The sequence below is a fragment of the Erpetoichthys calabaricus genome, chromosome 1, assembly GCF_900747795.2.
Source record: "Erpetoichthys calabaricus chromosome 1, fErpCal1.3, whole genome shotgun sequence".
NCBI lineage: Eukaryota > Metazoa > Chordata > Cladistia > Polypteriformes > Polypteridae > Erpetoichthys > Erpetoichthys calabaricus.
In genome coordinates, this window is record NC_041394.2 from 132274477 (window position 1) to 132300820 (window position 26344).

The 26344-nt window shown below is 36.9% G+C and overlaps 2 protein-coding genes across 6 annotated transcripts in view; one reads left to right on the forward strand and one right to left on the reverse strand.

Annotated features, from left to right (window-relative positions):
* The window catches only part of LOC114650529 (uncharacterized), a 414437-nt gene that overhangs the window by 11304 nt on the left and 376789 nt on the right, over positions 1-26344 (forward strand). The window lies entirely within an intron of this gene.
* LOC114669670 (uncharacterized) lies at positions 2748-10250 on the reverse strand. Its single transcript, XM_051934919.1, has 5 exons — positions 9918-10250; positions 4636-4826; positions 4053-4208; positions 3847-3939; positions 2748-3051 (listed from the first exon to the last, which is right to left on the reverse strand). Exons 2-5 carry the CDS (start codon positions 4771-4773, stop codon positions 2764-2766), a joined length of 675 nt encoding a protein of 224 aa, XP_051790879.1. The 5' UTR covers positions 4774-4826; positions 9918-10250; the 3' UTR covers positions 2748-2763.

Genomic DNA, 26344 nt, shown 5'->3' on the forward strand with positions numbered 1-26344 from the left:
TCAAAGAGTTCAGAAGATAACAAGTGTGAGCTGTCTGTGAATGGATGTGAACTGCTAGGAGGTCGAGCTACAGGGATGGAGACTGAGGTTCAACTGAGGTGTGACTACACTCTGAATATGAGCCCAGAGATTCATTCACAGTACAGCAAGGACTGGAGTGTAAGAGTGCTAGGTGAGTTTAATAATACAGCATCTACTATGAATGTAATGATAAGCAAGATTATTTAAACTGATTTAATTATGGCTTTGCTTCATACCGTATAGTTCTTACTTGCACATTCAGATATTATTGCTTAGCTGTTTTTATTGTTTATTTGTTACAAATTACAACTTATAGAGCAGTTTACAATTATGATATTACTGATCTATCCATCCATCCATTTTCCAACCCGCTGAATCCGAACACAGGGTCACGGGGGTCTGCTGGAGCCAATCCCAGCCAACACAGGGCACAAGGCAGGGAACCAATCCCAGGCAGGGTGCCAACCCACCGCAGGACACACACAAACACACCCGCACTAGGGCCAAGTTAGAATCGCCAATCCACCTAATCAGCATGTCTTTGGACTGTGGGAGGAAACCGGAGCACCCGGAGGAAACCCACGCAGACAGGGGGAGAACATGCAAACTCCACGCAGGGAGAACCCGGGAAGCGAACCCAGGTCCCCATGTCTCCCAACTGCGAGGCAGCAGCGCTACCCACTGCGCCACCGTGCCGCCCATTACTGATCTATTTTAGGTTAAATTAATTATTAACAAAAGAGAGATAAATTACCTTTGTCAGCAATTTGGAGAATATGTAGCTAAGGCTAAAATATATTTTAGGCATTTTATCTACTTTATTACCTGCATTGTTCATACAAATGGCATTTCTGCCTTTTGCTGAACAGAATTGGACCTGTGTATAAGTACGGTACGACTCAAAAGAAGTGCCGCCACCTCACCCAACATCATATTTCCTGACTCTTTAGGTGATTTCAGAAACGTTAAGAATGATTTCAGTTGTGCTCTCTCAGCCAATCTTGTCATATTTGCCTTTGCGTTCACTCTTACATTTATTACAGTAAGTTTTTAAATGTGCATTAATGCTAAAATTACAAGGAAGTGTTTTTCGACATATCTAAGATGTTTTTGTGGTTATGTTACACTTTAATATTAGTATTATCAATCATTTAGTCCTTGTATCATTACATGACTGGAAAATAAATACCAAACCAAAATACTGACATATTTCAATGCAATTTTATAAGAAACAAACCTTCTTAGATATCTTTTGTTATATGTATTTGTTTAATGTTGTATTTGTTTCAATGTGGTGATATAAAATTATATAAGCCTCAAGTTACAGAGAAAGCCTAACAAAATCCAACTGTATTGATCATTTTAATAGATTATTCAATTATCTAATTGGAAGTTAAATTGACTATTTCCAGCAAAAAACAGCAGCATCAAAGAACTGCTTTACGCAAGAATATTATGTCAGAGTTACTTATCTTTTAAAAATTATACTTCAGTAAAAGTATGAGATGCCAACAATATGAATGAAAAAACTGAAAAATGTGCTCAGGTAAAGGACAACATTCTTTAGCAGGTTGAGATCTTTCTAGGTTACTTGTCAAACCTTTATGTAGCTGCATTTTTCCAAAATTTCCAAGGCTCTGCAGCTTTAGTTTATTTCATAGAACAATTAAGGAAATAGTGTGACACATGTTCAAATAATTCTACAATCCAAGTATCTTTGTTTTAGAAATTTTAATAAAATTCAAAGAAAAGTAGTTCACACAAAAGTAGAGAAAAAATTAATATTACAAAGAAAAGAAAAGTTCTTGTTTAAAAAAAGTTCTGTTTAATGCTTACTTGTCTTATTTCCTTTTTCTCTGTATTTGGTCATACACTCTAAAAACTACTGTTTTGGGCCAACAAAAAAAATTAACGCAACGCTCTGCATCAAGCTTTTTAAGTTACTATAACTTCTGGTTAAAATTACGTAGAACCAACCCATAACATTGAGTAACTGGAAAAGGTTTTTCCTTCAGATCTTAAATTGCTTTTAAGTACCATCAGCTTAAAAAATTATAGGATACACAGAACTTTTTAAATTCACTGCACAGAAAAATTAAGTTGTCCCAACTAATTTATGTTATATTTTTAAAGAATGTTTTAAGTTCTACGTACTTAATTATTAATATATTTTAAAGTTGTGATGGTGTAAAAAGTGAAGTTGGTGTAATTAGTTTTTTCAGCCTATAATTTTCAGCTTTATCAAGTTTAATTATTTATTAAATTATTAAAACTACAGCCACTTAAAGAATGAAAATGTTGCAAAATTTACTTTATTGGAAATATTATGTTGCATTTTTATATATTTCAACAAATAGCCATACTACAGCAGCAAAAATATAGGCCTCAGTGTAATATTCAACTGTCAAATTTGTCAAACCTGACTTCTATTGCAGGATGCAAAAACATTTTGAAAAATATACAGTAGCAACCTCACTATGAAAATAGCAAGTGCTTACAAAGATTATGAGGTACGAACACACAACAGCACCTACTCTGATCTAAGAACATTCTTGGACAAAAGAGCAACATTCTTTGAACACAATATTACAAAACCATAATGAACATGTTTTCAACAGCACATAATCAACAAAAATTTAAAACAAAACCTGAGAATGTTTACAATTGAAACATCTGTTTATGGATTAAATAATAACATGGGTTTTTAAAAAAAAATGGCAGTGGTTTGAAAGAAAAGTGTTCTTAGAAAATGCTGTACTTGAGATTCATTACTTTCCCACTGGTTTTTAGTCCATCAAGTTCAAGGAACAGTTTCTGAAATACTTCGTATGTACATTTTAGATCCTTGGGATAGCTCAGATTCAGAGCGTATATTAAACCCATGAGCAAAGCACAGCACCTTGGGACATCAATGCCATCCAGGATTTTGGCTCCCTCGATCAGGATGGTTCCAGTGTTTGGATTCTTGTCTTTGATGATGGCAATGTTCAATACTTGCCTGTCAAGGTTTGCTTCAAACTCTTCAATATTCTAGCAGAACAAATGTAAAAGTATATTAAGAGGTTTAGTAAAACAGAATTGTGTTATTACTGCTGACGTTATTTTAACCATTCCAACACACAACCATACACATCTACTTACATGAACTGGCTCAACTTGAGCAGTGAGTAGCATTGCCATCACACAGTAGCTATGGAGACAAATTTAACTCACTTTTTTTGTTTGTTGGGGTCAAAAGTGCCAATATGAAGTATTACAAGAGCACGAAAGCTTACTAGAATCTTCATAGTGGCAAAGATCGTCAGGTATTAATCCACCAAGAAGAAAAGATAGTGTTTGGCAGCCTAATCAGAAACCTGAATATGTTTGGACTAAGCATTAAGTCAATACACTCATCATTTTTTTTCTCATTTACAAATGGGACAATGGTCAAATCCATTGCCAGGATTTAGCAACATGCTGTTGTGGTTATTTCTATTATTTAAAGAAGCCTTCTTGCATATATTGTGTTATCCTCTAGCATTATAATGTGTCATTCTTTAGGAAAGTGAGAATGTTTCAACTATTTGTGATGTCAAATTGTGCCACAGTAGAACTTACTTTTGACTTTCCATTCTTTGGTTGAGGTCTACAGAGAAAAATTTCCTTTTTTAAAATGTCATGTCTTACTTTAGGCGTATCACAGTGAAAGGTATCAAAACAACAAAAATTTAAAAAATAACCACTTTATAAGTGAAACAGGTTTTCAGCAACAATTACAGCCATCTATAGCAGGTTTTTGCCTGGAATATTAAAGTGTAGATTCCACGGTGATAAATTACTTACATTAAACTCCTTGAAGAGGTCCTGTTCCTTTTCTCCAAGGTAGACAACCAGGCAACGAATGGCCACCTCTCTCCGTACTTCAATTGTATTGTTCTAATTGAGTAAAAAGAGAAAAAAGAATAAAATTAAATTCTAATATGACTAATCCAAAAGGGTGACAAGTCAGCAAGCTTAATTTCAAAGACGAGTCTGATTAGTTCTCATACCTCTAGAAGCTGATTCTTAATGTGCCTTATCCTCAATCCTGAAGTTCCTCCCCTCGATGAGACAACATCCATTAATTTGGAGGTGCAAGCATCAAGTTTGGCCATAAATGTAGATTCAAGACTTACAGTGGTTATTCTTTTGAATTCTTCATTTATCTGTATTTTACACAAACAAGTTGTCAGAAAATTAAAGTTAGCAGGCAATTAGCTAAACAACATCTTGATAGTTCAAGAGCAACAACAAAACGCAGCCTAGTGATATTCCAATGACTGTTTACCAGTAATGTACTATGCTGGGCTTTAACTTGAATGTTTTGACTGCTCTTTAGTACCAGGTGCACTCACTCTTGGGAGGTTAACAGATAATTTGACCTTAAACTAGGGAGGCATCCATGCAAAACCTTCAGTATCAGTTGCTGTGTAACTCAAATGTCATTGCCACAGCTAGGACTGGTGTTCTGCTTCTATGTGGAGAACTACTACACTCAGCAGGACTGGAAACACTTTGCAATTAACTGTCTAAAGTATGCCAAGCAAAATTTTGACTTTTAAATAAGTTTTAAATAAGAGTGTACAATCTCACCTGTGTTGCATCAAATAAAGCAGGCCATCGGTCAATGATGTCTTTAATTGCAGGGGCCTGATAAATTATTTCCTGCCTGCGAAGAGAGAAGGTCTTGGCCATTTTCTCTGCAACCACAACGCAATTATCCCTCTTCATCACTTCATGTAAGAGGTTCACTCTTTCCTTCTCCAAACTTCCACTTGTTTCACCTTGAGGATAAGGTGGTAGATAATTTACTTCAGCCTTTTTTGGTTTTTTAACATTTTTGGCAGGAGCTTGCTCATGTGCTGCTTTCCTCTTGAGTGAGTTCACTTCAATTTCAGGACAGCTAAAACCTCTAAGCTTGGATCTGAAATTGTTCATCTTGTATTTCAGTCGTTGTATCCATCCATAGCATCTGTTTAAGGAACCTGGCTCTTTGAGACAGGGATGTTTGTTAATGAGAGCCTCTGCTACCTGACTTATTTGTGCACTTGATGGATATGCAGTGTATTCATAAATACCTTCAGCCACTCTTCCAAGAATATCTGGTAGTATTGTGATGAGGTCTTTGGTGCTGAAAAGGGTCCCATCCTTATGGAACTTTTCATTGCCTAACTGAAGCAGAAGCTCTGTATTGACAGAGAAACGGGGGATTGGAAATTCAGAGGGCCAACCCTTTGATCGTTGCGCTGGGCTTTTTTGTATTATTCTTGGAGAAACTGGCAATTTATCAGTGGAAGAGACAGATGAGCAGGCATCATCAGAAGGTGGAGAAAAGCTATCATTCAAGACTGAGAAGGGGCTGTCCACACTTGATAAGGCCAATGTCACTGTAGGGGTCTCCAACATATACACAACCTTTATAGTGTCCTTATCCTTGATGTCAGATGTTGAAAGTAGTGTGAAATAATTATTACAAAAATCAACATCCATGTAATGCAAGCAAAAATCCTCAGAAATTCCAAATGCAGCTTGGACAGCTGAGTGAAGTTCATTAACTGTCTTAGGGATTCCAGAGGGTAATGCCAGTTTCTGGACATCGTGGTCTGAAAGAATCACTCGGAGATGGGCAGGTTGTGACATCTGTAATGCACAAAATATTTGTTCTTTCAGTAATAATTATTCTTAATGAAAAGTATGGGTGTAATGATACAGGCAGCTCACAGCACTTATTACTCTTTGGGCATGCTCTATGCATAGTTACACAGATTTTACTATTATATTAAGAGTTAATGTAGTGTTTATTCAAGCATTGTTCATGCCTAAAACAGTGCCAGAAGGTCACTTTACAAACTCATTTTGCTTTTTAAATGATATATAGGCTATTAGAATATGAAGGCCAAAGCGCCATTGATTCAGGGATAACTGATCATCTGGACATGGTAGCCTCAGAATGATTCAGCTCTAAAACTTGCAAGACTATTAACTGTTACCTGTAAATAACACTGTATTTGGGTTGGCAAACAACCGTGGTATTGAGACACACTTCATTGCAGGATGATATGTTGACATGCCAATATCTTACTTCTCAACACTGACATATGTCAATGCTAAAGACAAACAACAATTTAAATAAATGAATTCCCTAGATTTACATATCCTCACTAGTGTATTAGTGTACTAGTGTAGTGTGTTTAGAGTGAGTTGCCCTTAAATGTCTTCTTTTGAAAAGTAACATTAATGTCACTGAAGGCCCCAATAACATCTATGGAACATAAATATAGTGTTTGAGAGTCACAATGCTTTTCCCACCAAGCATATAAGGTATTAATGGGAACATGTCTGACAAGTCTCCTAGCTCTAGCACTTTCACCATTTGTGTTTTTTCAAGCACATAGCTTCTGAGATGCTCAACAGACCAAGCATTTAAGCATTTTCACAATGAAAACAAGAATGCCCTTTACACCAATGATTTGTATCAACTCTACAAAATCTGTCAATCCACTTGTTGAACCACTAGCCAAGATCATTCCAATAGCATACTTTGTGCCACTGTAACACACAGTGTTTGCTATTTGGACACGTGCCTCACCAGGGAATTTAGTTTCTAGCGCTTGATGAATATCCTCTCTTAGCACAGTAACATCCACAGTGGACAGTTTTGTTGCCTGTAAGACAGGGTTCACAACACTGGGTTGATACTGGTTATAAGCAACCATCAACTGATGCTTCATTGACAATGAAAGCAAAACATTTCTGAAGCTGTGAGTATGCCTGACAACACGCTTAAAAAAGCGGTGTTTTGCTTCAAAACGCATAGTCCACAGTAATACTATTGGACCATAGGCCCTGATTAGTTGTGGATAATGCTCCAGATAGTGATGTTTTGGGATGAGTTTTTCATGTGGGAAAACGTGCAGAAACCTGTGCCTGTGTTCAGAAATCTTACTATCAAGATAGCAAATGGTCTCTTCTGTGTGAACCCGACTTACAACAAGCTCAGTGATGTCTTTCAGCACTAGAAGAATTTCCCATGCTGGTTCACCCTCAGGGATTTTTGATCCAACCATAAGTGGCAGGAGCCGCAGCAAAGACCAGTTTTCATGGGCATTTCCTCCAACACTTTTTCGTCCTGCAAAATTCAGAGGGACCTGCTGTGGTGCATCTGTCTTGTCTGTCCATTTGTAAGGAAACCCTTTGATGCGTTTGTTGAGCTCATCAAGAGTAAAGTATTTCCTCTTGATAAATACTTGTAGACACAGAGCCAGCTCTAGAGGGATTATACCTTCAAACAGATCATGTAACACATCAGGTGGGTAGCCAAATATAACATTAAAATATTTCAATTTCTCTGTCAGTGCACACTGTCTTTTGACACCACAGACATGAGTCAAAGACGTATTCATTCGCACAGTCTCAACATTCATTTTATGCCGTTCTTTGGTTCTTGATTCAAAGGCTCCTGTCCTGACTTCTCCTACTTGAAACTGTGACTGTTGACCCAGACAAAATCTACAAACATAAGAACTAGAGAAGCTTTCAATGAATCCCCCGATAGAGTGTGCCCCAAGATTATCTGCGACAACACTGAATACAGTGCCCTTTATTGTTTTGCCTAATGCTGGGACATAGAGGCCCTCTTCTTCCAGGCTCACAAGATCTTTGAGCAGTGGCTCCAGCACAGTACTGTAACCAAATCGTTTAATATCCTCAGCCTTGCAAAGAACTGCCAAGAAAATAGAGGTCAATGAAGATCTGAGCAGTGCGGGGATATCTGCTAGCACCCAGTACACAGCTGTGATTTTGTGTTTTTTTCCTTGATGTGCCTAGAGGATTGCATATCTCAAAGTCATCAACATAGAGAATAAGAGCAATGGTAGGATTATCACCAGAAAACAACTCATTTTTTTTATAATACATGCCATCAGAAAATGCCCTGTACATTGTTTCATGAGTACTTTGAATGTTTCCCTTACACAAGATTAAATCATGGATCTCTTTCCTACTCAGAAGATGAAATAATGTCTTCAGAATCGGAACATACTGGAAGCTATTTCCTTCTTCTCTACTAAGTACATATTCTATTGGTTCCACCACAGTAAAGTGTTCCTTAAAATATGCCCTTCTCTTGAAGGCAGAAGACAGAGGACCACTGCTCTTCAGAGCACTGGTAAAGGGGTTGGTCTCACAAATCTCTGTCACTATGTCTGACAAAATAGACTCATCAATCTTACAATTGTGCCGGTTCAGACAAGACTGTAAAATGTCTTTAATGATAGGACCTGATGCTGACTGAGAAATAAAATTTAATTCTTCAACAACCTCATCAATACATCTGGTGGATACGTTAAAAGTGCTCTCTAGTTTTAGCAACAACAAAGCCAAATTTCTTTCAATCAGGTTTGGCAATTCTTTCACGTTATCAACTTGAAAATCACCAGTACCAGAATGTTCACCATCTTGATTAACAGAGTCACTGTAATCCTCTGTATTAGGAGAACGTACATTCTTTGTTAGCAGGTTGTCTTTGAAGTTGTGCAGTGAGTGAGGAGTGTGCTTACGACTTCTGTGAGAGGAAAATGTCCCATAAATGTTAGTTTTGAAATTGCAGTTTTTGAAAACACAGGTAACAGTCTCATGTTTTTTCAGATGTTGACCAAGGTGTTCAAAAAACTCTCTCTCTGTGAAGATTGCATGGTTATTGCAGCACGGGCAAGTAAAAGAGACATTTTCCTCACATTTAACCATTTCCTGATTTGAATGATTTCTTGATAAATGTGACCTGAGACTACCCCAACTTTTAAAGGAACAAAAACAACCAAAGTGAAGACAAGGCAGAGGTTGACCACTGTGATTATGGTATAACCTGTAATGTTTTAACAACACTGTTTTGGAGGAGGTGGCAAATTTACACATTTTGCAGTCCCACTGCATTAGCCAGCTTCTGAGTACTAATGAACTGAGAAATACCTTTGCATCACCTATTTTAAGTAGAAAAAAAAAACAGGAGAAAAATCAGTAATTGACAAACCAACAAGTAACTTTAAGTATTGATACTGCAATATTTTTGCTAAATACTTAGGGATGCTATGGTCAAACAGAAAGAGTTCTATGCAATTCAACCTTTACGACCAAGACAAACTTGGGCAAAATTTATAATATTGCAATGATTCCATCCCCCCTGCAGATTTTATAAGCAAAGGAACACTTTACAATCCAGTTGAGGCAAAGCACACACATATGATGATGGTGGTGAGTTTAACATACATCCTGATTAAAATGGCTACTTTGAATAATTGCAAAAAAGGCACAAAAATGAAAATAACAAACAGCAATTTTAAGAAAAATGGCTGTACAGCTTCGGAGTAAACTCTAAACTTAACAACTGGAAAATAAGTAAAGTCAAAGAAAGATTATTACAATTAATGAAGTATCTTCTCAAAATGGCAATAGGCTTACATGCAGTAAGGCAGTATGGCATCTAAAATCCTTAACCAACATTGAAACGCACGTGAGAAATCATTAGCGGCTTGAACAAAAAAAAGTAATGTTGAGAAAATATGGTAAGATGGACGGCACTAAATTTCACTCGAGCTATTCAACCGGGTATGCAAAATAAGTAAATTATATGTTAGAGCAATGTAAATAATTATTATCTTGAAATTGCTCCTCTATTACTTAGCTTTTACCTGTTCATCTGCCTAATGTTAGACAGCCATCACGTTAGCCTGCCTGAATCCGTAGCTTAACCTCTACAGACGTAAAGTAACTTTACTAGTCCTATCAGCATTGCGCAAATAAAAATGCAGGATTATTGAAGGAGAAATTAAGTTCTATTCACCTTTGACAGCAATTAAAATAGCTGCTCTATCACTCACCGTAGTTGTTTGTTTCACTTGCAGTATGGCGTTACGATCTTCTCACAGCATGTTAAGTGGGAGGAGTTTCGTGCCCACTCATGAAACAGAGAAATTAAGTAGCCATAACGTTAGATTAGGTTAGATGAACTTGAATTTTGTTTTTCAATAAATGAAAAAAGGAATTTGAGTTCAGATTACTTACAAGTCTAAGCTAAAATATGTACTAATATAATTCTTTCACGTCAACACATTAAATAATGTTTTCAAATTAAAATGTTTAATAAAATCATTGAAGTTGAATTTTTAACCTAATAGAATGCATTTGATTAAGTGGTGGTTAGAGGTCCCTTGAATTGCTTTTTACAGTGTATAGTCAATACTTTCATATGTTCATTAAAGCTGGTAGAAGGATAAGGAGACAATCAGAATGGTCAGAACAGTCACCATACTGTATGCCAATGTTCTATTTGTAAACTAATCTAACAGTCCATGCTTCTAGCAGTAAGACTATTTCCTAACTAGCTTAAATGACACGGCTTTTGCAGGAATAGCTAAGAAAGTTCTATTGCACGTTATCTTACAGAGGGTAAAAGATTATACCATAACCTCTGTGAAACTGATATTCTGTTGAAATTAGCAGACACTTTTGTGTATTTAATATTAACTTTAACTTTCTAAGACTGGCTCTTACACTCTCCATTGGCCAGTATTTTCTGCCAAGAGGTAGAATACGAAAGCTTTACAACAATAAAGAAGCAGTAACTGAAATTCAAGATCAGGCTCTACTTTATCACCTTGGGTTTATATTAATGGGTACCCTGACCAGATGTTAAAACATTTTAACTTTAAGTTTATGAATCCTTGATCTGAGCTATTTTGTTAATGAAGGCTGAGAAAGACAAAATTTATGATGTTTGCTAAACCCAGATGGTTCAAAGGACTAAATTTTGATACTTAGAGTGAGCAAAATTAAATATCACAGAGTTACAACATCCTTGACTTATCACTTAATGGAAAAACATGCATGATGCTGCTGATAAAAGCTGTAACGTTAAGCAGCAAACTCTACAGCAGACTGCAGTCACTGAATGTGCATCTTCACTTATGTCCATGAATGACACAAAATCTAAAGCATTAACAACCGCCATTTATTGCAAAATGGATTACATCAGACTACAGGTCTCTACATTTCATTGAAGATACAGGGCTGAGAGACATCAATCAGTAAGGTCTGACAATTCTTACACATCACGTTCACATGGGAAAATTGTGCCATAGACTATGTGTGGTATGAACAAAAGTTCTGACCATGACTAGTCTGTCTATAATAAGTGGTAATTTCACACAGGCAAATATACATGAGTACCAGTTTGTGTGTGAGTGTGCCCTATGACAGACAAATTCAAGACCAGTTCATACCTTGAGCCCAATGCTGCCAGGAAAGTTCAGAAAAAAAAATTTTTTCTTGATCAATTTAAGGAAAGATCTGTTTTTCTTTAGACAGAAAAAATGTATATTTGTGGAGAGCTCTTATTTTACATAAGTTTATGGCCTACTTCTCCACTTATACAAACATTCCAAAAAAGATGTTTCATATTCATTTTGTTAGGACTGCAGAAATGCTTTTCCCATGTCTTTATTCTCCTTTGCGTCTTTTATTTTCCCATGAGCCCTTACTAGAAAATTAAAACATCAGAAAGATTTAGACAAGAATAGGCCATAGTAAAAGAACACATAAAACAAAGGAAAAAGTTTGGGGATCTACCCTGTATACTCGGAAAAATGTTTGGTTGATATGTCTTTACAGACTTAAACTCAAAACGGAACTAAACTAAATGAAAGATGGCTGCCATATATATAGCTGATAAACCAGAAGTGAAGTAATGGGATGATGGAATTCTGGGAACCATAAATGACATCAGATGGAAGTGGGATCTTGAGGACCAGAAGAGGAAATAATGTTGACTGGCTTCTTAGGACCGGAAGTGGTTTTAAGATGAGGGTTTGTTGGCCGTTCTGCAGGGAAAGAGCAGAAAGAGTTATTGGGCAACACCAACCCCTGGCCTGGTGGGAACATACAAATATTCAAGCCCATAAACTCTCTCCCAAGCACAGATATGTGACACCTTCCAGCCCTACAAAGATAGCAAGCTCTATCCATTTAACTCCTCCAAAATAACATCAAATTGAATTCTGAAGGTCCCTAAAGTCCTACCATCTACCAATCAAATTGGAAATGTATTCCATGTGTCTATGGTTCTCTGCGTGAAGAAAAACTTCGTAATGTTTATGCAAAATTTACCCTTAGCAAGTTTCCAACGGTGTCTCCATGTTCTTATTAAACTCATTTTAAAGTAACAGTCTCGATCCACTGTAACTAATTTATTTCATAATTTTCAATCATGTCATTAATAAACTTCAATTATGTCACCTCTTAACCTCCTTTGGCATAAACTGAAAAGGCTCAGCTCTTTTAATCTTTTCTCAAAATTCATCCCCTGTCACACTGGAATCGGCCTAGTTGCTCTTCTCTAGACTTTTTCTAGCACATCCATGTCCTTTTTGTAGCCAGTAGATCAAATGTTTACACAGTACTCCAGCTGAGGCCTCAACAGTGTGTTATAAAGCTTAAGCATAACCTCCTTTCACTTGTATTCTACACATCGTGCTATATAACGTAACATTCTATTAGCTTTCTTAATTGCTTCTGAACACTGCCTGGCATTTGACAGGTTCAAGTCCACTAGCACTCCTAAATCCTTCTCATACTCATGTACTTTCAATTTTCAGACCTCCCACTATATATTAAAATCTAACATTTTTAGTACTTATGTGTAATACTTTACATTTACTTCATTCAGTTTCATTTGCCACAGATCTGCCTAAACCTGCATGCTGTCCAAGACCCTGTGTAATAATTTAGTGGATTCTAGATTATCTGCCAATACACCAAGCTTAGTATCATCTGCAAACTTAGCTGGCTTGTTACTTATATTCCTTTTCAAAACGTTCATCTATATTAAGAATTGTAGTGGTGCCTACTATTAGTATTATAGTACTACTATTGCCTTATTTTAGTATTTTTATGTGGATATTACTTTGCCATATTTATTAATGTTTTTTTGGTTTGGGGCTGTAACAGGGATTAGTCTATATATGGCTGCAATTGCATCAACTTTAGTCCTGTGACACCAATCAGTTCTCAGCAGCTGTGCTTGTAGATGGTTCTTCTGCTTTCCTTTATGCAGTATATGTTCAAGACATTTCATTCAGTGTTTGTCTCTTTTAAGACTTCAGTAATAGTAAACAGTTTTCTCTTTAGGAGATTTTGCATTAGCTTTTGAATTTTGAGTGCTTTGGCTTTTTGATAATGGCTCTGGATGTGAGTGTTGGCTGATATTAATTATGTATTGATTTCTGTTGGAATCTTATATAACTTGATTTATTTAGATTTTTATTTGAATCTTTTAATTATTTTTTCATTTCTTTATGTTTACATCAATATTTATATTATGTTGTGGTATTTCATTAAAATTTCAAAATGTATTTATTAGTTAATTTATTTTTGGTTATTTCTTTATTAAATTTAATTTAGATAGATAGATAGATAGATAGATAGATAGATAGATAGATAGATAGATAGATAGATAGATACTTTATTAATCCCCAAGGGGAAATTCACATACTCCAGCAGCAGCATACTGATAAAAAACAATATTAAACTAAAGAGTAATAAAAATACAGGTATAACAGACAGTAACTTTGTATAATGTTAACGTTTACTCCCATGGGTGGAATTGAAGAGTCGCATAGTGTGGGGGAGGAACAATCTCCTCAGTCTGTCAGTGGAGCAGGACATTGACAGCAGTCTGTCGCTGAAGCTGCTCCTCTGTCTGGAGATGATACTGTTGAGTGGATGCAGTAGATTCTCCATGATTGACAGGAGCCTGCTCAGTGCCCGTCACTCTGCCACAGATGTCAAACTGTCCAACTCCGTGCCTACAATAGAGCCTGCCTTCATCACCAGTTTGTCCAGGCGTGAGGTGTCCCACTTCTTTATGCTGCCTCCCCAGCACACCACCGCGTAGAAGAGGGCGCTCGCCACAACTGTCTGATAGAACATCTGCAGCATCTTATTGCAGATGTTGAAGGACGCCAGCCTTCTAAGAAAGTATAGTCTGCTCTGTCCTTTCTTGCATAGAGAATCAGTATTGTAAAGTACTATTTAATGAACTTACTACATTTTTTATTTTTTTGTTTCAAATGATATACAATTCAAAAGAAGTATAATATAATAATGCTAATCAAATAGAAGTTGCACAAAAATAAAAAATAAAAAGTCAATCCAAACAGAAATTCAATCAATCCCATGTAGCACAGAAAGAGTTAAAATTTGTAAACCTAAACAATGTTAAAAACCTCACCTTTACCCAAGGCAGAGAGTTAGGAAAAAAAGAAGCCAGCTAGGGCTACAAAGTTAATCGTGTAGTTATCAGGATTGTGATTAGAGCTGCCACAGTGAATGCACTAATCGTGAAAAGTGGCAATTACTGCATTCCATTTAGTACTCCCACTCTCAGACTGCTCTTAACAGTAAATGAGCATTGTAGTCAATCACAGACACATTCACTAATCTAAACATGACTGTGCTAAACAAATTTTTTGGAATCTGATTAAAAACATCTTTTAAAGTATGTGAATTTCTTTCTCCTCTGTTTATAGTTAAGAGTGTAAGTAATGTTGAAATTAGATCACTTTATACTTTAATTTTTAGATGTTTTTATTACCAAATTAAAGAGATTCATCCATAATGTTGAATTGTTTTTAATAGCGATAATATTCATGAAAACAACATACTGTGCAAACTATTGGAGCATTTCACTCAATTATTTATTCAACCATCTAAAATTCAACCATATTGTCCAGAAAAGTGCATAAAAGCTAAGCAAGCAGCACCATGCCCTAGTAATGTTAGGTCCACAACACAAATAAGTGTTAATTTCTTGTTTACACTAACACATGTCTGAATCGATTAGGCAGTTTACAGAATGTAACTGCAACTGATTTGTGGCCAAGTAGAACTATGGAAGCTTGCCTGAGCATAATAGTTCACTATATTGATGAGGGATTTACTCTGAAAAGCAGATTCTTGAAAACAGTATACTTTTCTAAAGAACTGAGATGCAACTGTTCAAACGATGAGAGTGGGGCTTGAAAGACAAGTAGAAAGTCTGCATAATTATAGATAATGGGGCGAAAGTAGTGAATACCATTGCTATCAATGATTGAACCAGACTCCTGAGCTTTGGTCATATGCTGCATTTAGCAATTGATTGTTTTGATTGTTTATTCTGTGACATTTATAATGAACCTTAATACTATGTATAGCATGGTGTCTACATTGTTGCAATATTGTTGAATCATACATAGAATAGGTAATAGTTCATTGCCTGATAATGAATAAATACTGTAAGCATATAGTGAACTTCAAAAGTATTTAGACAGCAATGTTCTTTTTTGATTTGATGGTTCTCTATGATATGGCACATTATATAAATGACACAGTGGCAGCAGCACGTAATAATATGTTGCCAGCTAAATAATTAATGAGCTTAAAATATATTTCTGTTGTTACATTTAATTTTTTTACATATCTCTATAACAGAATTTTCAGGTTGTGTTTACCATAACTTCTTAATCTTACATTACTGTCACTTAAGATTTTAGTCTGTGCTGTAATTGTATGAACATATGCAAATTTAGCATTTTCTAATAAAGCAGAATTGCAATTTAACATTCTTATGTTTAACATTTCCCCACATTTTACATTTTTGAATCATGAGTGGTGGTTATGGCTGGTTTTATCAGAAGTAACATTTGTTTTGAAAAATAAAGAAAAAAATATTTTTGTGTTATATTATTTTGTAATTATTTGAATGTTGGTATGTTACTTTATATACAGTATAACAAAATACACATATTTCTTTATTGATATCCTCCATTTTTATTACAAACAGTAAATAAGAAACAATATTTTTTTAAACATTAAAGTTAACATTTATCAACAAATCCAGCATTTAACAACTTCGCATCAACAGTTTTTAAGAAGTCCCACTGTGCTATGTGTATGCAGAATACAGTAAATGCAGTTGCCGACAAAAAATAAGTATTTCATTTTAATGTTAATTGCAATTAATAATTGCAATTAAAATATAAAGGGTAATATTAATCAATTATGAACTTTGTAGTAATTATGCACTCCTAAGACCGACTGTGCTATGCTTTCAAAAACTTTATATTATAGAGTGTTGCTTAACCATTGAGTTATAAAAGGTGGGCTGGGTATTTTTCCAGTTGAATAGGATATGTCTGCATGCTAGTATTAAGGTATAAGCAATTGCAATCAATTTATCCCTATACAGTTTAATGCCATCTGTTTGTATGCTAAATATCACTGTTAATGGATTAGAAATGATTGTGAAGCCTAACGCTATCTAAAGACTTGTAAATATATTTGTTCAAAGTGATGTTAATTTAGTGGCCCAGTGATGTTGTAGCTAGATGGCAGCACTCACAAGTTGTATCTTGTGTGATACGCTGCCTGGACACAGACAGACGGACACCATGTTTAAATCCACCACACGTTTATTGTGCATAAACACAGTCCAATAAAGTGCACAACCCAGTGCCTCAAGCACCAAACTCCCCCAAAGTCCAGGCCTCTCTCAGTCTCTCTGCCTGCTCATCAGGCCGCCTCCACTCTCCTGCACACAAACCTTGTCCACTCCTCACCCGACTCCAGTCCTCGAGTGCAGGGAGGCGGCCCCTTTTATAATTACCCGGATGGGCTCCAGGTGATCCCTGACACTCCCTAGACACTCCCCTGTGTGGCGGAAGTGCCGGCTGTGTTCCCGGAAGCCTTCCGGGTGTTCCCAGTCTTCTTCCCCCCAGCACTTCCTGGTGTGGCGGAAGTGTTGGGGTTCCGGGTTCTTCAGGCATGGGGGCGTCCCCTGGCGGAGACCACGGGCCCCTACAGGGTGGGGCTTCCAAGCCCTGCACCCGTGGCCCCTAATGAAACCAGGGCGGTCGCCCTCTCGTGTTCTGGAGGAGGCATGAACCCTCCTCCTGTCTTCCTGGGCGTCCCGGCTGGGGGTGGCACCCAGCCGTCTGCCACACTTGTTATATTTTAGACAGTATTTAAACAGATAAATATAACTAATCACAATTCAATTAGAAAATGTTATGCTATGTTACAGTAATAACAAAGTTTCATAAAAGTATTTTTAACAGGATTTAAATACAGGAGACCCTCAGGTTAAGTTTCTATGAATGTTCGTAACACAATTTAGTATGTATTATAGTACAGAACTTGCCCTGAAAATATCTGTTATTGGAAACACCAGCAAAAAAAGGCTTTACTTCCTATTTTACAAAAAAATATTTCAAACTTGGGTGGTGCATTGGTAGCACTGCTTCTTCACAAGAAGGAGCCTGGAGTTAAAGTCTTGCATCCTGCATGTGTGAAGTGTCCATGTTCTCCTTCTGTCTACTTGGGCTTCCTCCTACTGTCCAAAGACGTGAGTTAGGTAGGCTGGTAATGTTAATTTGGCCATTATGTATATACGTGCGATCAGCCTGCGATGGACTGGCACCATGTCCAGGAATTGTACCCACTTTGCGTTTGAGGTTTGCTGGAATAGGCTCCAGCTTCCCTGTGACCCTGCTCTGGATAAGAAGATTTAGTTGGTGGATGGATGGGTGGATGTTTCAATATTATTAATAAAATGGCAGTGAACCAATTCTATTGTACTTAAAATAACAAAACAGTAATAATTTAACCTAAAATGAACAATTGGTATGTGCAGTATCATTTTAATTTATGCTTAACTATTCAACAGTTTTTGATAATGACAGTGAAAAGGCATATTGATGCTATAAAAACTTACCACCAGCTGATGATTAACCCCTGAGTACAGATATGACGTCTTTACTGAAGGATTGCTAAGTGTGTCACCTCCCCTTCCAGCAGCTGTACTCCCTAGGACTGCGAGGCATGCTTAGGATGCTGGGAATTGCAAGCACTGATTTCTACCACTCAGCTTAGTAGACAGTTGTTACATGAGCTGCTAAAATGTAACTGTGTGTTCTAATGGTTACATTTGGCAACTTGAGTACAAGAAAGCACAAAATGAATGAAATTGCTAACAAAGTTTATCGTGTGCAGAACTATTCCTCACTGTTAGTGATAGCTGCTATGTATTCATATGTGTCAAAACTAGTTTTCCTCTGTTTGTAAGTAAAAAATAGAAGTCATTAAATAAAAATTAATTGAAATTCAGTTAAAAAAACCTTTGATATTTTTTTTATTATGATCTTATTTTTGTATATTTGGAATTGCTGTACCCCGAGACACACCTGTTTGTGAAAAGTTACTAAATGCTGTGATAGACGTCTGGGGACCTTGCCCCACCCAGACGCTTGGAAACGGGAAGGACCGGGAGAGGGGCTCTATCTTCCCTGGAACGCAAGAGAGTGACCTCCCTGGATTGCATGGGGGCCACCGAGCTTGGAAGCTCAACCTTATGGGGGGATGTGGCCACCACCAGGGGGCGCCCAGACAGCTCCGGAACTGTGCTGCCTGAAGAGGAGCTGGGTGCCTATGCAGCACTTCTGCCACATATGGAAGTGCTGCCGGTTGTTAATTGTGGAGCACCTGGAGTACTTCCGGGTGCACTATAAAAGGGGCCACCTCACTCCATTCCGTGAGCCGGAGTCGGATGGAGGAGGACGGAGCTTCTGTGTGAGGAGTGGAGGCGGTGGAAGAGAGTGACAGCGTTATTATTGCTAGTTTGTGCACTGTATTGTTGTGCAGAAAATAAAGCCTTGAAGCCTTTGGAGTCCATGTTCAAGGTTCACAATGCTTAATCCTGTCTAGCAGCACAATTAGAACTCTTATTCTCAGTATTCAAAAAAAAAAAAAACTAATTTAAAAAAAAATTGTATTCGCTCATTTGCATTTGAAAATGGGGCTTTTAACAAGCAGCATCTAACAGTGCTAAATTTGTAAAAAGCCATTGCTGGAAAAATAAACCAGCAGAATCATGGAGTAAGACCTTGCAAAAGCATCCTGTCATTTGATTGATGCAAACGATGCTTGAACTTTCACATCTTGCCAATCATTAACAAGAGAGAGACAGATGTGTGTAGTCAGGTAAGTTGATGTTAATGTTAGAGAAATCTGCACACATACAGGAAAATTCTGGTATGGTCCCAGCCAAATTTTCATATCAAAAATGGTACTGAATAAACAAAAAAAATCAATACTTGAATTGTCAACATTATTATAAAATAAAATATCGAAAAAAATATCAACAATGCACTTAATGTATGTAATTTATCTGAGGGTTTTTCATTTTAACAATATTATTGTGACCTTCTTCAGTGACATATTTTCAGCATGAAATAAACATGTTTCGAGTAAGGGAATCATTCTATAACCTCTCTTTTTCTTTTACATCCTTTTTATGATTATGAGATTTTGAAAAATGTTTTGTCTTCTATCAGTCTCCAGTGTTCAGTACATTCATTCTGCAAATTTGGCAAGTAATTGAAAATTATTTTCCAACAAAACTACTATTCAGGTCCTTAAATAAGTCCTCCAACAAAATATAAAATATAAATATCCCGTACTAAATTACTGATTTGCATTTTTATTATCTTTACATACAGACAAATAGTGTAGCGGGATGTAAGAATCTACTGATCGATGAGGAATTCTGACAGACTTGAAAATAGTAGCAGATTTCACATGTGGCAATCAGAGTGACTGAAGATGAAAGTCATAAATGTCAGCGAACTGTAAAGAAATTGCACAGACTAAAAGTTAAAATGTCAAGATAATACAACTTTTCGGTTTTTTTTCAGATATTCCAAAACCAGAGATTTCTTTCTATGATGAAAATAAAACTTCAATTCTCTGTATAGCCCCTGACAATGTCACTGAAGTGCTGTTCAGCTTGTATCAGGAGGGGACAGAAGAATGGTCTGAGAGTAAAAAGGCTGAAAAGAATCAGAACGTTGTTATCTTTGAAACTTCAAGGCATGATGGTGAGAAGTCTCAGGGCTACTGGTGTCAATATGAGTATGAAGGAATAAAATCACCCAAAAGTGATGTGATCCACACAGATGAAGGAGGTGAGCATGGCATGACATTAATAGTAATATTTTTAAAATATTTATTATATATTTTTAATGAAGTGTATTCTTTATTTTGATTATAAATATTTTTACTACAATATAATTTCCATTCAAGACAAGAATATATTCCACCCTTACTGTTATCCAACTGGCATTATTCCCAATGCTACCCTTTTTCTTACAAGGCAAGAATCTACATAGCAGATCCTTTGATAGCTAGATTGCCTGTGGCCTTGGCAATTCCTTATATCCCGGTCACCAAACAAGCAATGCTGGAGCAAAGTGTAATTATATTCAAAATATTATGTGTTCAAAGAAATAAAAAAAGTGTGGTGCAAGTCTCTACAAAATATATAATCCAATATAAATCAGTCTGCGGTGGGCTGGCGCCCTGCCCGGGGTTTGTTTCCTGTCTTGCGCCCTGTGCTGGCTGGGATTGGCTCCAGAAGACCCCCGTGACCCTGTAGATAGGATATACTGGGTTGGATAATGGATGGATGGAATATAAATCACTCTTTCTCTCCTACAAACCCAGTTTTGTCTCATCTTCCCGCTCAACCTTCAGGTCTTTTCAACCAGGATGAGATTCATTTATAGTGTTTTTTTGTTGTTTTTTTATTTCTTCTGTTTTATTTTTTTTAATAAAAAAAGTGCTGACCATTGATTGGTATTGTGGCTTACTGGCGATATGCTAGTAGACAACAGTATTGGATTTTTCAAAAACAAAAAACTATGTACTGATAAGAAATGTAGTATAATCAGTCTATCTCAGATTTATTGTTATATGTGATACATCTCCCATCTACTGAAGCGATTGACAATGCTGTGTGATATTTTTCTCAATTTCTAAATGCGTTTGTTTCACCAAAGGGACCCCCCTAATGCTGTTTTTCATATCACATTCGATTCACAAAGGGGGAAAAACCCCTCTCTTTAAATTTTGTCAGTGAGTCGTCAAAAAGCTTATAAAGGTAAAACAATAATCCAGGGAGACAATTAATTTGTTATTCCAAAGTGGTTGTGGAAAAACAAATGCAACACTTGCTACCTTTGATCACATTCTGCATTTGTCATTGCTCTTATTTAAAATTTGTGAGTGCTCATGAAATCATCTTGAGTAGTGCACTGGCTGATGGGAATTGTAGTCCCAACCTTTTCCTTTGCATAAGGTAGAAGACAAGATGAACATTACAACAATCTAGACGAGAACAGGCCATTCAGCCCAACAAAGTTCACCAGTCCTATTCACTCAATTCTTCTAACAAAACATCAAATCTAGTTTTGAAAGTCCCTAAAGTCTTACTGTCTACCATGCTATTTGGTAGCTTATCCCAAGTGTCTATGGTTCTTTGTGTAAAGAAAAAATTCCTAATGTTTACTCTTTTTAAGTTTCCAACTGTGTACCCATGTTCTTGAAGAACTAATTTCAAAATAACAGTCTTGATCCACCATACTAAATCCCTTCAAAACACTTCAATCTAGTCACCTCTTAATCTTCATTTGCTCAAGCTGAAAAGGCTCAGCTCTTTTAATCTTTCTTCATAATTCATCCCTTGTAGCCCTAGTATGAGCCAGGTCACTCTTCTCTGGACATTTTCCAGCACTGCTATTCTCTTTTTGTAGTTTGAAGATCAAAACTGCACACAGTACTCCAAATGAGGCCTCACCATTGCATTATAAAGCTTAAGAATAACCTCCTTGGACTTGTACTCCACACATTGTGCTATATAACCTAACATTCTGTTTGCCTTCTTAATCACTTCTGAACATTGTCTAGAAGTTGATAGCATAGAGTCCACTACGACTCCTAAATCATCCTCTCAAGGTGTACTCTTGATTTTCAGACCTCCCATTGTGGATTCAAACCTAACTTCCTATGTGTAATATGTTATATTTACTGACATTATATTTCATCTGCCACAAATCTGCCCAAGCTTGTATGCTGTCCAAGTCCTTCTGCAAAGATTTAAACGGGTAATATATATTAAATATCTTTCTTACAAGATCAGTTGCGTGAAATTCACTACTCTCACAGCCACAGTGCCAGACAAGCACTTGCTAAACTTTCTTCTTTGAGTTTCCCCAAAGTTTGCTCCTTTCTTTTTGCTTCAGCAGATGGCCTACATTTGTATAAACTGTCACGCCCCATTTCTCTGTGACATCGCTGTCAGTGCTCTGGCAAAATGGTTAGAACATCCCACTCACTACAGCATTATCAATGACGAGTATCACAAAATAAAAAAAAAATGTGTCAGCTAATTTTGCTGTTTTGACAATGCCTCCAAATTTCAGCTCAAATCTGTCAAGTCATTTGTGAGATTTTGGAATATTTAATATTTCTTTTACCCTAAATACGGATATATCGAAATGCCCTTTTTAGTGGATACCTACTGCCCTAGATATACCATCCTGCCAAATTTCAGCTTTTTAGATAAATGGGAAAAGTGTTTGTGTTGATGAGTGAGTGAGTGAGTCAGTCAGTCAACTTTACAGTACATACATACAGATATTAGTCCTTTATATTACGTGGCTATGCTTATTCTTCATATAAAACATACCATTTGTTTTTCATTCCTTCTGCTTTGCCGAAACATAGATAAACTGTTTGGTTAGGTATGTGACAGGCTTTTTGATGCATTTCAGCAGTATTTTTGCTAGCTGAAATTTGAAATGCAACAAAAATTGTACTATTGAATGTACCTAAATGAAATTTAATCCAAATTTAAAACATAATATGAGAAAACAATCAAAAATATGTTAGTCCTTAGCCTTTATCTATAGCATTAGGCTGCAGAAAATACTTACTAAATAAAGAAGAGTCTTGAGCCATCATAATATATGAACTCCAAGCATGGACATCCTTTATTTAACCCACCTGATTGAGACCCCATTTGCTTTGTTTAATGCAATATAGCAAACTGAAGAAATGTAACAGAAACCTTCCTTTAATCAGCTAGGTTAATTTACTTGCAACTACAACCCATTTCAAACAGATGAATCCACATACAGTATACATCTGGTATAGGCCACAGACACAACTTTGTTATTAAGTGTTAACTAAAGACCAACAACAGAGTCATGGGTGAATACCTGGTTAAGATAAATAATACTTTTGATACAGAATATAAAGTGTTATCAAAGAGCACAATATAAAGTTAAATGTTATATATGACCTAATTTTCTAATTTAAATGTACTGGTAAAAATGGCATTTTGTTCTAGATAAACAGGAAGGCAGCTTCAAATAAATTTTTGTCTTACAATTAAGAGATCATGAATAAAGCTAAAATTTAATGTACATTACTAAAATGTATAATTCATAAAATTGTTATTGAGAACAAGTCACTTTATCCATAATCTATTCTTCCTGTGCATTAACCTCTGCATGTCAAATATAGAAAATGTGCATTAGTGCTCTTTACAAATGTGTTGCTTACATGTCATGCTCAGTCTTCATGTCATTCAGAGGGGACAGATCTTGCACCTGGTCCTTTGTGTGCCTACTGATTGAAACACTGACAGTGTGAGCCTGGGAGGCTTCACTTAAATATTTCTCATGCTTGACCAGCTGTTGATGGTCCTGGAAAGTGTTGTGTTGTCTCAGTGTGAAGATTGACCAGGACTTTACCCATCTGCTTCAAGAATACCCTCCAGAAATTCTTTTTTTTTTACTGTTCCAATCAGCATATTAGGAATTTTGCAGAAAAGGACAGGGTTAGAAAATGGCATGAGGACAAGTGGTTAAATGTTAGTCTTGTGCTGCCAGATGAATGTGGCTGTGATCAGATTGTCCAAACCTCCATTTGTTCCACTGTAATGCATGATTATCTATGGCTGTCTGTCTTCTCTGCTGCTCATTGTGTCTTCTTTGTGCTGTATGCATGGAAAATTGGAAAATGTTTCCTTTATGCCGTAGCTTTCTGCTTTGTTTGGCATGTACTGCCTGAAATGCCAGTAAACATACAAATGAAGTAATTGCTCTTCTATAGTCATGTGATGCTTATGATTATAAAATGGAGGCAACTTTTCACCTCATTTATCCCCACATACCTTTTTGTTCCAAGTTTGTTATATTATTGCTAGACCTTGTTTATTTGCTGTCAAAGTGTTTGATTCTGGAAAACACATGGAATATTTCCAATGGCATTGTAGCTTTAAATATGGCCCTGTCAGTGTTGGCATTCCACAAGTTTACTTTTACTTCACCATTTAATTGAATATACCAATGCCCAAATTAGTAACTTAATGTAGGCTTATAGGTGGTCTTGATAGTCATTAGCAAAAGAGAGACTGACATTTATTATTCCTTTAAGTTAACATTTACATTAGTTTTCAAAGAAATGAAAATTCTTCTATGGCACCACCAGAACTTTCATGCCAAAAAATACCACTGCTGCTCCAGCACATTGGTAAACAAGGCTCCCCCTTCTTGCTCTTTGACACTGTTATGTAGACATTATGACAGTTTTAATCAAGATTGCTCTGGTCAGTGAGAATATAAACAGGTGAACTGAAGAGAAACTCACAAAAAAGATGGAAAAGTTTAGTGTTTTATTTTTTTTTATTATTGTCTTGCAAACAAAAAAGTATTGTAAAGTATAAGTGCAGTTTCCAAACTCTTACAGTCAAAAGATGCCAAATATCAAAAGTCAGTCAGTTTACTCAGCAAAATAGACAAAGTTTTGTCTGAATTTCAAGACAAATTTAAAGTACTAGGGTATTGTACTGTGTTAGCCATTATGAATGTAGAGAAAAGCCAAGCAAAATAATTTTGCTTGGCTTTTCTCTACAAGACAAATTTAACAAATCCAGATCTACTGCTCAAATGATTGCAAAGAAATGGGATCGTACTCTTGCCAAAAAGATCAAAGAAATGACAAGACCAAAGCCTTGTGACAGAGGTCTATGGGAAAGCCAATTTTAGATAAATAAAGTCCTGTAATGTGCTGGCTCTGAACAGGTGCACGCTTGCACCTTCCACTCCAGAGTTGTTTGGGCTGATTGTACATTCACATGCACATGTAAATGGGTCAGTCAGATGCTTCATTCACACCTCGGAGTACATGAAGGATAGCACCTGCACCCAATCAGGAGCCTACACGGTAGAAAGGAATCAGATCAAACAAAGAGGATTAATAATGAAAGATGGAGAACCATGAGTGAGAGCAGTGTTGGGTGCCTGAGAGTCAGCTAGAGAGAGAGGAGGCTGAGTGGTCAGTAGCCCTGTGGAAGAGCGAATTGTCTGTGGTCTATAGGCAGATTGTTACGATTTAATTAGAGAATTTAATGGAGAAGCAGGTGTGATGGTGGTGGAGTCCTCCTTAGGAATCTGAAGGACGCCAGAAGAGTGAGAAGGAAGACTCCCGTGGACACCTGACTTTGAGCAGTCTGGCAGAAGTTGACGTAGGCAGCCAAGAAAGGGGTTGGATAGGAGGACCACAGCAGCTTGCGTCTCCGCTGGCTGAGCAAGCCGTGGGGTTCGCTGGGGAGACAGGATACAGTAAGTTACACTGTGCTCAGATAAATGGAGAAAAATCAAGGACCCGATGACTTTGTTGTTTTATTCTGGTTTTACCTTTGGACTTTCACTATGATTTTATGGATTATTGATTGAAGGTCGTTTGCACTGCACTTCTTGCGACTCTGTTTGGTTTTAATAAAAGCACTCTGCACATTTGCACCAAACTCTTGCTGACTGCCTGGCTCGTCTTGGTTTATGATTTATTGACAGTTTCGGGTTCAAGGGGATCCTGGAAGCAACAAGGGAGTGTGGAGCTAGCCCAGACCATCACAAGCCTGGGCCAGGACTTTGCTGCATACCCTGTCAGATACAGTCTGATCTTGCAGAGGTTGTATAGAGTGAGTCTGCAACTCTAAGAGCTGGTTTTAACATGGTCAGTGAAACATAGCTGGTCATCAGTCACTAACCCAAGGTTGCAAACTGACTCAGCAGGTGTTAGCGATAATGAGCCATGCTGAACTGAGACAGGGTGCAGAACAGAAAGACCAACTAGGATAACAAAAAATTCCATCTTTGCCTGGTTGAGCTGGAGATGGTGTTATTTAATTGAGTTGCAATATCAATGAGACATGCATAGATTCTAGCAGATATCACGTGGTTCTCTGGAAGAAACAACAGGTACAGTTGTGTATCATCAACATCACACTTATAGCATACCATGGAGAGAATGGTAAGGCTTAGTGTGGAGGTGTATAGAGATAAGAGAAGAGGACCAAGAACAAATCCTT